Below are 12,460 nucleotides of genomic sequence, written 5' to 3'. Positions count from 1 at the left end.
TCATACTGATATGCAGAAAGAAAGATGTCATTACTATTATACTCATTGCATGAAAAAAAAAATGCCAAGGGATTTGTATTTTTAAGGAATATTTACAAAGCTTTTTACTGTACATGATTCAAGTAAACCACTTTGTGATGAAAAACAAGTACTAATTTCTGACACACAGTTTCAAGGGAAATAATCTTTAACATGGCTTCACTATGACTCGTAGCCACCCTGCAAATTGAAAAGGCCACACTGGCATTAAATTGTCCCTCTCAGATGCACAAAAGGGCACCAGAAACACAGGGGATCTAAGAATAAGAATTCAGAAATCATTCTTCCCCAAGAACACTGCTTCCTTCAGGCCCATCAGTCCCAGCTCTGAACAGATCTTTCTGCTTTGAGCTGTTGTAGGCAATTATTATAATTTAAAAAGTGAGAAGAGAAGCACGTAGCCAAGCACAGAATATACCTCTCCAGACACCCCTTAAAACAGGATTCCATTCTTCAGTCTCTGCCAAAATATTCTTCCTTTTTAAAACAGTAAAAATCTACCTTCATACTGTGCAATTTTCCTCTTTGCTTTTAGCACTCTCTAGCTGCTCATTACTGAAATAATTAACTGCATGTGAATTTATGCTATTATAAAACAGCCAGAACCTTAAAACAAATATGCATTATTTTAACATTTTGCATAGACAGCTAATGCATCTTTTTACTTTACTTTAAACATAACTATAAATGCTTTCATTCATTACTTACTAAATTTATTGTGCACACAGCTTTCAAAAAACCTCCACTTTGCATTTTCTAATGCACATGCTTTAACAAGGAAATCTTTTTCTCAGAGCCTCCCATTCTGACACAGTGCAAATGGACAATGTCAGGAAAAAAATACACCTGTCCACAGCTCTGCAAAAAAATATCTGCTTAGGACAGGAAGTACTCTAATGCTGGACAGGTTATGAGTATTGATATTGAAACCCATGTGAGGATTCTATTAAATATTCAGTCTTTGCTCCCATTCTCTAAATAAGCACTTTCAGGCTTCCTCCTGTGGTAGTCTGTTTAACCATTTGAAGGGACTGTCTCTAGGATTTAATATTTCTCTTGACATGAATTAATTTAGGTTTTGGGTGGGGGCAGGGAGCTCTTCTTGCCAAGCCAGAAGACTTTCTCTCCTTATGCTGTGTCATCAATCATTCAGGCTATCCTCTGTCTCCCAGAAACAGCCCAGTGTTGCCAAATGACAAAAGACTGATGTCACTTCTGTCTGCTCTTTGCAGGTTTGCTGCCAATCTCATTTCAGGAGTGCAAGACTACAAAGCTTTACTGGACACGTAAGTGGCTCGGAAGGAGAGCTTGAGTATCCACAGGGCTTCTGATTCGAGGCTGCTCTCAGTACAAAGCTGGGCTGTATTGCACCTCTCCCCCATGGGGAAGGGCTGGGGCTCCAGCATGTTTCAGGGCAAGTGCTTCAGCAATATTTCATGCCCTTTCTGCTGTGTTCCTGCAGTGTAACAGATTGAACAAGGATCCTTTCTGATGGCTGGCAGTCATCACTCTGGCAGGCACAGTGCAGCCCAAAAGGGCACTGACAATTTGCCTAACAGAGTTACTGAGAACACAAGAGGAAGCTTGTGCTCCCCACACCCAAAGGGCAGCAGCACAGTGGTTACACAGCCCGCACACCTCTCCTGGCACTCGCCATTTACAACAACGCTCTCCCCACAGAGAAATAACACATCCCAGCAAGGGAGGGAAGTCTCACCACAGAAAGGCTGGCTCAGTAGCTAGTAAAAACAAGCTACTTATGCTCCTGTTACTTTCTGAATAAATACACTGGGGAAATACATGATTCTTCAAACCATATATGTATAATGCACCTGTACAAGGAAATAAGTGATACAGAGAATTTGAGAGTTGGGAACTGCAACAGTTCTAAAGTCATGGTTGACCAAGATAAACTAGCATAAAATATCACCCCTCATAAGCTGTATGAGAGTAAACCTCCTTGCCTGCTTCTTTACCCCTCCCCCTGTCTGACAAGTTGGAAGCTTAGTCCTCTTTTGCAGAAGGAAAACCTCTGCACTGTAAGATTTTCTTCCTCCTGTGGTCTCTGCAGCCTGTCCTGACCAGCAGCACCATTATTTCCTGCTACAGTGTCAGTGGAGTGTTTTACAATCCATAATCATAATTGTGACTGTGATAATTCTTCTTTTTTTCCCTTGGCCACTAAAGAAGCTTTTAAAGAGATGCTGGTTTCACCTACCTTCCAATAAAAAAAAAATAATAAGTTTTCAGCACATATTACTCCATGGGTCTCAGTGAAAATTAGCACAAAAGTGAGGACCTGTGGAAAACAAGTCATTGCCCAAGTCATTCCTGTTTGTCAAGGAAGGCCCTCTCACACACACTCTAACCAGTCAGCACAGCACATGACTGCTGTGATTTGCAGGGAATTTCATCAGTACCTTTCTTTGAGGTGCTGCTCTTTCCCAGCTGTTCTGCTGACTTCCATCCTGCCAGGTTTCTGGGGTCCCAGCTAGTCAGGCTCCCCATGCGCATTGCAAAGCTGCTTGTGACCTGCTATTTCCATTTCCACTAGATGATAATGCAATTGCTTAATGAATATGCATGAAGCTGCCAGGAATGATGTATTTAACTTTGGTATGGGAATTCATCTATTTCCCTTATACTGTAATCTCATTTTATTATTCAATTTGTGTTATACCTGATCTAATTGTAACAGAACAAAGGACAGATAAGATTTTTTTTCCTTTCTGTCTCTCTCCCCTCTTTTCCTCTGGCTTTTTCTCTTTCTCTGCAGCCATGCTTTACCTACTGACTTTTCTCGTGGACAGCTGTCTGGCCATCCTCTTTGCATGAAGCAATACTATGGACTCTTTTCTTCCTATCGTCTTCCAGGACCTACCAAAGATACCCTCGTGGCCCAGAAAAGCAATGTAATGCCAGAACCAGAGCACATCATTGTTGCTTGTAACAATCAGGTAAATTCATTTTCGTTTTTCATACCTTTCTATATTTCTTAATTTGCTTAAATTCACTCCAGAAGAGCCTAATCTAATCTCTGTTCAGAAATGCAATTAGTGTGCTATGTATGAGCTCACATCTTACCAAGCATTTGCAGTTGATATTTCTAAAAGATGCTTCTGCAGCATTTTTGTCCTTGGATCACATAATGTTCCAAGTACAGTGATGCAGAAAGGAGGAATGTGGCAGAATTTATTTGCTTTCTCTTTCAAACAAAAACGTTTAATAAACAGTGATAAAACCACAGAGAAAAAAAGAATTCTATTAGAGCGCATTTGCTGGAAATGCTCTTCTCATGACAGTCAAGTATTGGCACAGTCAAGTTCATGGCAACTATACCACCATCACACCTATGCATGGTGTAGACACCATGTAGGGGCCCTAAGCGATTCCTGAAGAAGTTAGCACAGGTGCAGGCAGAAATACTGAAGTGTTAGAGGGAATCTGCCACAACCAGTAATTACCAGGGAGCAGCAGGGTCTGTTCCCTGGGCACAGAATTTCTAGCACAGCTTGACTGTTTGCAGTACTGGCACCATGCCTGCAGGTGCTCTTGGAATGAGGAAGTAGCTTCCAGTGAAGTGCTCTCTGCTTTTACAGGAAGCACAGGAAATTTTCTAGATTTTCTAGGTTATGTTTAAACAAATAATACCATGAAAATTACTTACATACTGTCTGATTTTATCTCTCCAAGGTTTTTAAAGCTTATTCAAATAGTGTGTATTTTATTTGAGTCCCACACACAATATAAGTCCCCTATGGCAACTGGCCTTACACTGGTGTTAAAACACAGGAGAGGTGAGTCCTGGGCCATTCATTGCCCAGTGGTTTTGTGGTGCATTGCATGCAAGCCTGGCTCTCCAGGCAGGACTTCAGCATCTCAACACCTACCCAGGTGACAGCAAAATGTTGGACCATAAAGGGTCCAACCCACCTCTGACTGATCTTCTGACTTCTGTAATTTTTTTGCAGTTTTTTGTTTTGGATGTTGTCATTAATTTCCGTCGTCTCAGTGAGGGAGATCTTTTCACTCAGTTACAAAAGATAGCAAAAATGGCAGAGAATGAAGAGGAAATGCTGCCTCCAATTGGCCTGCTGACAACAGACGGAAGAACAGAGTGGGCAGAGGCCAGGATGACCCTTATGAAAGGTTAGCTGCAGCAACCCCGGCTTTCTCTTCATCATCCTCCTCCTCACCATCACTGCCTTTCTTTGCTGAGAGCAAACATCACAGCAAACACAGGACTGAATGTGCAACTCCACTGCTGAATTTTTCCAGCAGTAGGAAACTCTGTAAGATGTGTGTTGCCAGGGGAGCAGCAGAAATAGCTTGACCCTTTGGCTGTGTATGTTTAAGTGTTATGCCATGTAATAACTCTCACTCCATTCTTTGTTTTTCATTGCATAAATTACATTACATCAGATTTTGTGATTTGTCTCTTTCTTTATAATCATTTTGTGCCAATAGGAATGATGTATCCTCTTAGCTTTTGGCAACTATTTGATATTATTGATCTTATCCAACAAAAGCAGCTGCAAGTTAAACACCTATTGAATCTAGTTGTGTGCTCTCTCTAATCAATGGAGAAGGTACCAGGGCTGATTCAACCAATTCTTAACTATCTAGGAAGGATGGCACCAGTTATTATCTGGGGACTGCTCTCTCTCTTTTCCAACAGGCTGTCTCAGATTATGGACTTGAATGTCACACTTGGAAACAGACAAAAATAAAGGGTAGGGTTAGTAACCTCTATCACATCACACCTTATGTATATTACCCTGAGGCTAAGTGATAAAAATGCCCTCTTTTTGCCATTTTACATGTAAATCCAGAAGCAAACATTAACTCATCTCTTTACCTCCAGTTCAGCAACGCCACAGAAAATATTGCTGTTTTACTAATGCCCTGGAATATACAAGAGTTGCCAATAGTCTCAAAATAAGTTTATCCTCCTAAGGAAGATTCCCCTTTTCTTATTCAAGTTCATCTGTTCTTATAAAACTTACTACAGATACACACACAGAGAGTCCTGGCCATTATTTCAGCAATATTATATAGCAGTAGTCTCATCTTTAAGCTTTCCCCTCCTCTTCCCATCATTTCTTTTTAAAGGAGGAGACAAAAAATAACTTATTTTAATGAAAATTGAGGTGAACACGTAATAATTTATTTTCATGACATTCTAAGTATAACAGCCAATGCCTTGAAACTTCCAGCAAAAATATCTTTGTTAACCTATATCATCCAAAAGAAAAACAAAAAGAAAAATCAACAAAAACTAGAAAAATCTTCTCCATAGTGTTTTTAGATTGCCTGGCATTTCCCAAAATATTAGTTTTAATCAGAAGGCAAACAACTAAGTTATGCAGCTGAAAAAAACCCAGATTCTGCACTACTAACCCTCATAGCATCATGATGTGAGCCTTCTCTAATTTAAGCAGGAATCCCCTCCCACACTATTCAGGTTAGCACAGCCCTTCTATATAGGTGAATGCATTGCTGTTACACATGGATATGTGATCATTAACAGCCCTTTCCTTTCTTATGTGTGATGGTGAAATGTTCCTGCAACAATAAATAAGAGAACCTGGGAAGCCACGTGGGTGAAAGGGTCACTCTACAGCTGGTCTGTGCTGGGCAAAGCAAGAGAGAATGCTCTGGGACAGAAAACCTGTGCAGTGCTTTGCAGAGGCCATGAAGGAGTTATATCCATGGGCCTGCATAGACCTGCACGGAGAGCACAGGTCTTCTAGGTGAGAAAATGCCCAAATGTAATAAATCCAGCCATCACTGATTTATAAACACACTCAGCATTGTAACTGTCTTCAGGCTTGCTCTTCCTAAGTACAGGAAGTGAATTCTGTATGAAGTGACTGGCTACAGTCCCATGCATACTACATCTGAATTTGATTCAAAACTGTCTTCTCATATATTCCTTTCTAAGACTAAATCTTAAAAAACCCAAGTAGCCAACAGTTGGCTGGCCAATTCAATGCAACTGTGCATTAGAAAGGAAGAAATGTTTTGCAGGCTTTAGGCTTGGTCATACTGTCCTTTGTTTTAGCTCTTCCTGCAGATATTTTCAATCCCAAGTCATGGTTCATGAGTTTTCATGCAATTTATTGCCTGCTTCACATGATAATTTTTCAGTGTTTGATCAGCCCTCTGGATATGTCTGTTTCCTTCTGTAAAGGCATCTTTCTTTCCCCTGCTTCTCTGTTTCTGGCACAGCTTAATTTTATTCACTCTAATACCTAGACTCCAGATACCCTGAAGCCATATGTCAGACTAAGGGCTTCATATCTGTCAAAGATGTGTGGTAGCAGCCACAATGAAATATATATATACCTATCAAAGAGTGGAAAGCAGAATGCTGAGCAAGCTGGGAGCAGTTTGTAAATCACTATCCAGGCTGTTTTTCCTCAAAGATGCCTGTCTGCAAGCACCAGAAGCTGATGTATACCAGGCAAGTTCCATTCACAAGGATCTTCTCAGCCTTTGTAATGATGCACCCAGACCATCAATGAAAAAATACCACAATTACAGTCAGCCCTGCAAGTGTGAGACACTAGAAAAGCTTCACAGCCAAGTGGACAGGGATGTGTCTTCTCTCTTCTAAAGCTTCTGAATGCTTTTGAAGACACTCCCAAGGCACACTGGTGTTCATGTTTGCAGGGCAGCAACCCCTCTGCACGCCCCATCAAACACAATCTCTTGGCTCAAGCCTTTGTAGGAGCTGGCAGGTGCTCCAGCTGCTTTCCCTAGGACTCTTCTGTTGGCAAGGGGACACAGCACACTCTGCACTCCACCAGGTCCCCAGGGAGCCTGCAAGAAGTCAGACTGACCATCTCTGTCCCTTGGGCCCCAGCTGCTAATGCTGCCTTGCAGGAGCCACCAAACAGCAATAGCCAGTACCTTACCATAGCCTGCACAAGGCCACAGCTCCCCCTCTTCCTTCTCAGCCACTGCTATCACTTGCCTCTCCTTCTCTTGATTTTTAATTTCTTGCTCATTTGGTTTCTTTGTCAGCATCTGAAGAATGAACCTGCATGGTAACGAGTGTCTGGGTTTTTTCTAGCTCTTGACTAATCTATGTTACTCCTTCTGGAAAGGTGCATTATTTCTTACTATGGAAAATGCTGCTCTTTCAGACAATCAAGCCACTTTATATACTTGCAAACCTTGAAAACATGCACATATTGAAATGACCCCATATTTCAAATTCAAATCAGAATTGTTTAATTTTAAATATTTTTCCATTCTGTCAGCTGAAATAGTTTTCTGAATTGAGCATGTATTTGTTGAACTTAGTCTAGACTTGAAAGAAGTTTTGACAAATCTGAATTGATATCTTTTGTTGAGAACATACCGAAACAAGTTTACATTTACACTAAAACCTAGCAAAACCAGAGGATGAAAGCTGATCTGTTAAAAGCAAAAGGAATTTTATGTTGATGCTTGAAAGCCCTTTTCCGTTTGATCTTGTTAACAACTATATAACAGCTATTAATTATTTTATATGCTTTTAAATGAAACAAGTTCTTGTTATAGGTTGCACACTTCTATCTTTTCAATGAGGAACTGTAAGAAGTGGTCACAATGAAATATTTCCTATGCTTCAAACTGGTCCTCAGATGCAAACAAACCCGAGTCTCTGTAATATTTCTGAGTTAGACAAAGAAACTGAGAAACACATAAATAAACCATAAATAAGGAGGAGAGCACTGAGGACAAGGTAAAAATGCCCCCAGTAGCCCAACCATATAAGAGGGTCAGGATAGGGAAAAGAAACAGAAAGAGTTCCAGAAAAGCCCATTTTATTCAGCAGTACAGTAGTGAGAGGAGAGCACTGTAACATGGCAACCCATGGTTTTGGCAAAAAACCTCAAAACCTCATCCACAGATGTTTCCTCACATGATGTAGGCAATATCAGCTAATGATCAGAGACAGGACAGACAAGAGGGTTTTAATACACTAAGACAAAACCAACATAGACCCTGCTGTTCCTTGTTCTGAAAAGGGTTTTCATGGAGAACAACACAAAAATACTCTAAGCTTTGCTGTTCCAGAGCAGAATACTTCAGCAATAGCGTGAGCTCTGAAATCTTCTATTTTCCACCTGTCCACTGTAACTGTTATTTATAAAATAAGTAAGCAATGCTGGCTTTAAGAGTAAAATAGATCTATTTTGTAATAGAATTACTTCAAGGAAATGAAAGGCAGAAAAAGAAAGTGGTTATTATTGAATCATGTGAGAGATACACAGAGTCATAAAAGTTAACACAGGAATTAATGCCTTGGTACAATGTTCCCTGGCACTGAGATGATCTGCTGCTGAGAGAAGCTCTGCAGACAGCAGCTCATTGCAGTGTCAGGGTCAGATCTTCAGTGCTCTCCAAGGCAGAGGGTTCCCCAGCCAGTGTTGTACTCAGAGGTAAGAGGATGTGAACATTTCACTCTTCTATCCCCAGACTCCACCAACCGCGACTCTCTAGACATGATTGAACGGTGCATCTGCCTGGTGTGCCTGGACAGCCCCAGTGGGGTGGAGCTCAGCAACACAAACATGGCCCTTCACATGCTGCACGGAGGGGGCTACCACAAAAACGGGGCCAATCGCTGGTACGACAAACCCATGCAGGTAAAAACCTTCCAGCACTGGGACATTGCTTGCACACTGCATGATGGTGGGGACGCTCAGAGTCAGCTGGGAGAAAGAGGGGAAGGTGGTGCCAGCATCTGCCTGGGCCAGTTTGGTGTGAGCAAGGCTGTCCCTTGCAAAGCAGGGCAAGCACTTTCACCTTTTCCAAAGCTGCCCTTTGCTCTTGAGATAACACAGATACTCAGATGGATGAGTAGGCAGACATTGGATATAAAAAAACAATGCATTTTTCTACACTGAGTCAAATGGAATGAAAATGCTGGCCTAGTATCCCAGAATGAAAAAAAAAAGCACAATATTTTTCTTCTTTCCCCTTCTTATGCATTTTCCTGGCATCCTAGAAATGCTAATGCTTATAATTTGGCATGTGTTTAAATCCTCACTTAACAGACTGTTTACTCATTTAATGGCATCCTTGTTGAGACCTTCTTTAAGTATTGACTTCTCCAGCCTTTTTCCCCATCAGATTTTGATTGCCATATTTTAAAGCGCCGCACTGTTATTTCCACACTTTGCAGTAGACCCAGAGGGAAGTGATGTATTAATCTCCCAACTGTCAACAATGTTGACACCTTATGAAAAATTGAAAAAACCCTGACTGATACATTGCTTGCATAATGCTTTTTGCTTTTGCCATATCTAAGAACAGCAACATGAAAAGAGAAACCCCTAAAATAATTGCCACAGCTGAGAGATGGGACTTTGAAGGGGGGATGTGAGAAGTCAAGGCAGAAAGAAGTCAAAGGTGCTTTATTGTTCTCACAGATCAGTTTATATATTTTTGTACCCCCAAAGCAGTTACATCCTTAAGCAACAATTTCCCACTAGTTACACCATCAGCTTACTGTATGTGTTACTTGGCAGCCTTACAAAACCACATAGTTTCAAAAACTTGATAGCTGTATATGCTGTACTTCTCTAGTTCTTTTCATATTTATGGTTGCTTATCCTACAATTTGTACCTGACCAAGGCCAGAATATCTCAATCTATAAGCTCAACTGTGCTCTCTCTTCCGTCTCCCATCTGTTCTCCCATAAAGAATTTCACTTACACCAACTTCCCCAAGAGCAAATACATTTCAGTACTCATTTTTGATTAATGCCACTGCAAATGACATTATTAGCAGACTCTTTTGAAGAACAAACCACTTGTCTTTAGAACAGTTAGAGACTTGTTATTTGCAGGGTCAAGTGTTGAGATATTTCAAGCAGATGAGAATAAACAACATTTTCTTTTTGTCTTCTATCATAAAGCAGCAGAAAGAAAATAAAATTGTATGGAGTGTGAGAGAGCCTTATCTGTCCAGATGTATTCAGGCCAAAGTAGCTCAAAGATGAAGAGAAATTCTTATGGAAATAAGATCCCATTTCCTTTTATGCAAACACAGATTATGTAGGAGAACAAATTCTACTGTGAGAATGGCTTTTCTCTCCATATTCTTCCTCACCTCTGCAGTAAGAGTTCAGAAAATGTCCAGGTGAGCTTTATGCATCACGCCCACTCTCTGAAAACCTCATGGAAAGCAGGGAGGCAGGATATGATTCAAATGGGCAAGAGAGAGCTAAGGGAGGGAAGTCCAGCCAAATGCACTTCAAAAGAAGTGTGGGGAAAAGCCCAGGAAAAGAACAGGAAAGCTGCAGTATTGGCCCAGACATCTGCTTTTGTATGAGATGCAGAAGTTACAAATTGCAAGGGTGTATCACAGAACTGGAGTGCAGCAGGTTGTCACCAGCAGTGCCATGTGTACATAATGAAATTAGGAATGAAGACAAATAAGAGGGAAATGAAATGAAGAAAGCATCTAAAAATTAAATATTCAAAATAAGCTATGAGAAATCTATCAAATAAGGATGAGCTTTGTAATAAAATGGGATCCTAAGGATTTCCCAGACACAGATGTTTTATTGTCCTCAAAAGTGGAAGGAGAACCCTGGCCTGTCTTTGCATTGATGGGTTTTATGTACCATAAAGCAGATGTTAAATAAAATTTTCAGATTCCATTAGGAATTGCTAACATTTACATTCTCACAGGATTCAGTCCCAAAGAGCAGCATGAAAGGGATTCAGTGCAACACCTTTCACAGGACAAGCAAGTCTCCTGCAGTAAATCTGTAAGTCACCCACTGATCTGTAGGGCAAGAGAGTTCCTGATATGAGCAATAAGAATACTACAGGGGAACAATAACACCTTTGTCAGGTTTCCATCATGGATAACTTACCCAGAAGACGATTTGTTCCCTGTGTATGTTGCACCTGTCCTTCTCCTTGTTTAGTTTGTGGTAGGAAGAGACGGGCTCTGCGGGACCGTGTGCGAGCACTCCCCTTTCGACGGCATCGTCATGGTGCAGTGTGCTGAATACCTGCTCAGGCACATGTGAGTTCCCTTCGTACATTCCACACCCATTCCAGCCCCTGGGAAGCCTCTGCCGGTGGCAAATTTTCCCTGCTGCACAGAGGCACTAAGATAAATAAAACAGTTGAAGAGCAGTAATTCACCTGCTAAAAGAGCAGTGTTTAATAAATGGATTATTCCTGTGACCTCAATGATTTCTGTCTCACATACCAACAGGAAAGAAAGCTCCAAGAAATTAGTCCGAGCTGATTCAGTGAGCGAGCTTCCTGCTCCACGGAGACTGAGATGGAAGTGTTCCCCTGATATTCAGACACATTTGGCATCAGCAGCAGAAAAACTCCAAAGGTAGAACAGATGCCTCATCTTTCTCAGCCACGACTGCAAGCTTGGAACTACCCAGCACAATTCATGGGCTCCCTCCCTGGGGGCCTCCTGCCTTTCTGCTCCTCCTCTTCTTACCAAGCTGCACACACCTAGCATCTCTGGGCAGCATAGGACCCTTATGGGCTGGAGCTACTTGTCTGTATTCAGGAATTGCATTACCATTGTTTTCCCTCCATGTAAATATTAGGGATTCTAAAAACCACTGGAAAAGCAGCTTGCCCATGTCTGCACAGGATGCAAACAATGCAGATCCTCTGTTTTTGTGTCTTATGGGTCTGAGCTGACTCAATCTGAAGCCAGGGCAATAGGGGTACATATAGAGGACAGTAGAATACAACTGGTTTGAATAAACAATTTGAATTTAGGAACATAATTTGTTTACATTCATATTATTCCTACAAAGTCTAGTTTTTCTGACTCTGTTTCCAGGCTGTCAAAGATTTGCATGATCTTTGGGGGTGGGGGCAGCAATAAGAATTTTTTCTCAACATTCAGGCCTGTGATCTCTTTGTAGAGAATTACCACATTGCCTGCATGATCAGCTGTAAGCATGTCTAGTGTGGTCACATTAGATCTCAAAGTGTATAGAAAGATACATATGAGTGAGAACATTCATGAGGTCCTAAATGCACCCAATTCTCACACCAGTAAATCTCTCAGAAATTTGTGAAGAACAAAGGAGACGCTTGCTTAGGCTTCAGGGATGGAAACAGTAATGTTGCTGGATTTTTGGTTTTTTTGTTTGTTTGTTTGTTTTAAAAAAAAGATACCCTACTCAAATGAACAGACTTGAGTGCTACAGTTATGGCTGCGGATAACAAGCCTGGTGTAGAATCTGTATGAATGAAAGTTACTGACTAGGTACAAGTTACCAAAGGCCAGGACTGTCTGCAGAGCAGGAGACCACTCACCTCTAAGAGGGTACTGGCAGGACAAGGTCTCTGGGTTTTATTTGCGTACAGAAATGAGACAGAATATGGTTTAGTGGCGAACGAGGTAGGGTAGGTTAATGGTTGATGA

General features: G+C 41.2%; 1 protein-coding gene across 1 annotated transcript in view; it reads left to right on the top strand.

Moving 5' to 3' along the window:
- The window catches only part of CHAT (choline O-acetyltransferase), a 31,276-nt gene that overhangs the window by 8,760 nt on the left and 10,056 nt on the right, over window positions 1-12,460 (top strand). Inside the window, exons 4-9 of the mRNA XM_058029466.1 lie at window positions 1,272-1,325; window positions 2,816-2,996; window positions 4,011-4,188; window positions 8,512-8,681; window positions 10,977-11,077; window positions 11,273-11,401. Of these exons, the coding sequence (XP_057885449.1) occupies window positions 1,272-1,325; window positions 2,816-2,996; window positions 4,011-4,188; window positions 8,512-8,681; window positions 10,977-11,077; window positions 11,273-11,401 (813 nt within the window). The remainder of the gene's footprint in view (window positions 1-1,271; window positions 1,326-2,815; window positions 2,997-4,010; window positions 4,189-8,511; window positions 8,682-10,976; window positions 11,078-11,272; window positions 11,402-12,460) is intronic.

The sequence above is a fragment of the Melospiza georgiana genome, chromosome 8, assembly GCF_028018845.1.
Source record: "Melospiza georgiana isolate bMelGeo1 chromosome 8, bMelGeo1.pri, whole genome shotgun sequence".
Lineage (NCBI taxonomy): Eukaryota > Metazoa > Chordata > Aves > Passeriformes > Passerellidae > Melospiza > Melospiza georgiana.
This window is presented reverse-complemented; position numbering and strand designations above follow the sequence as displayed.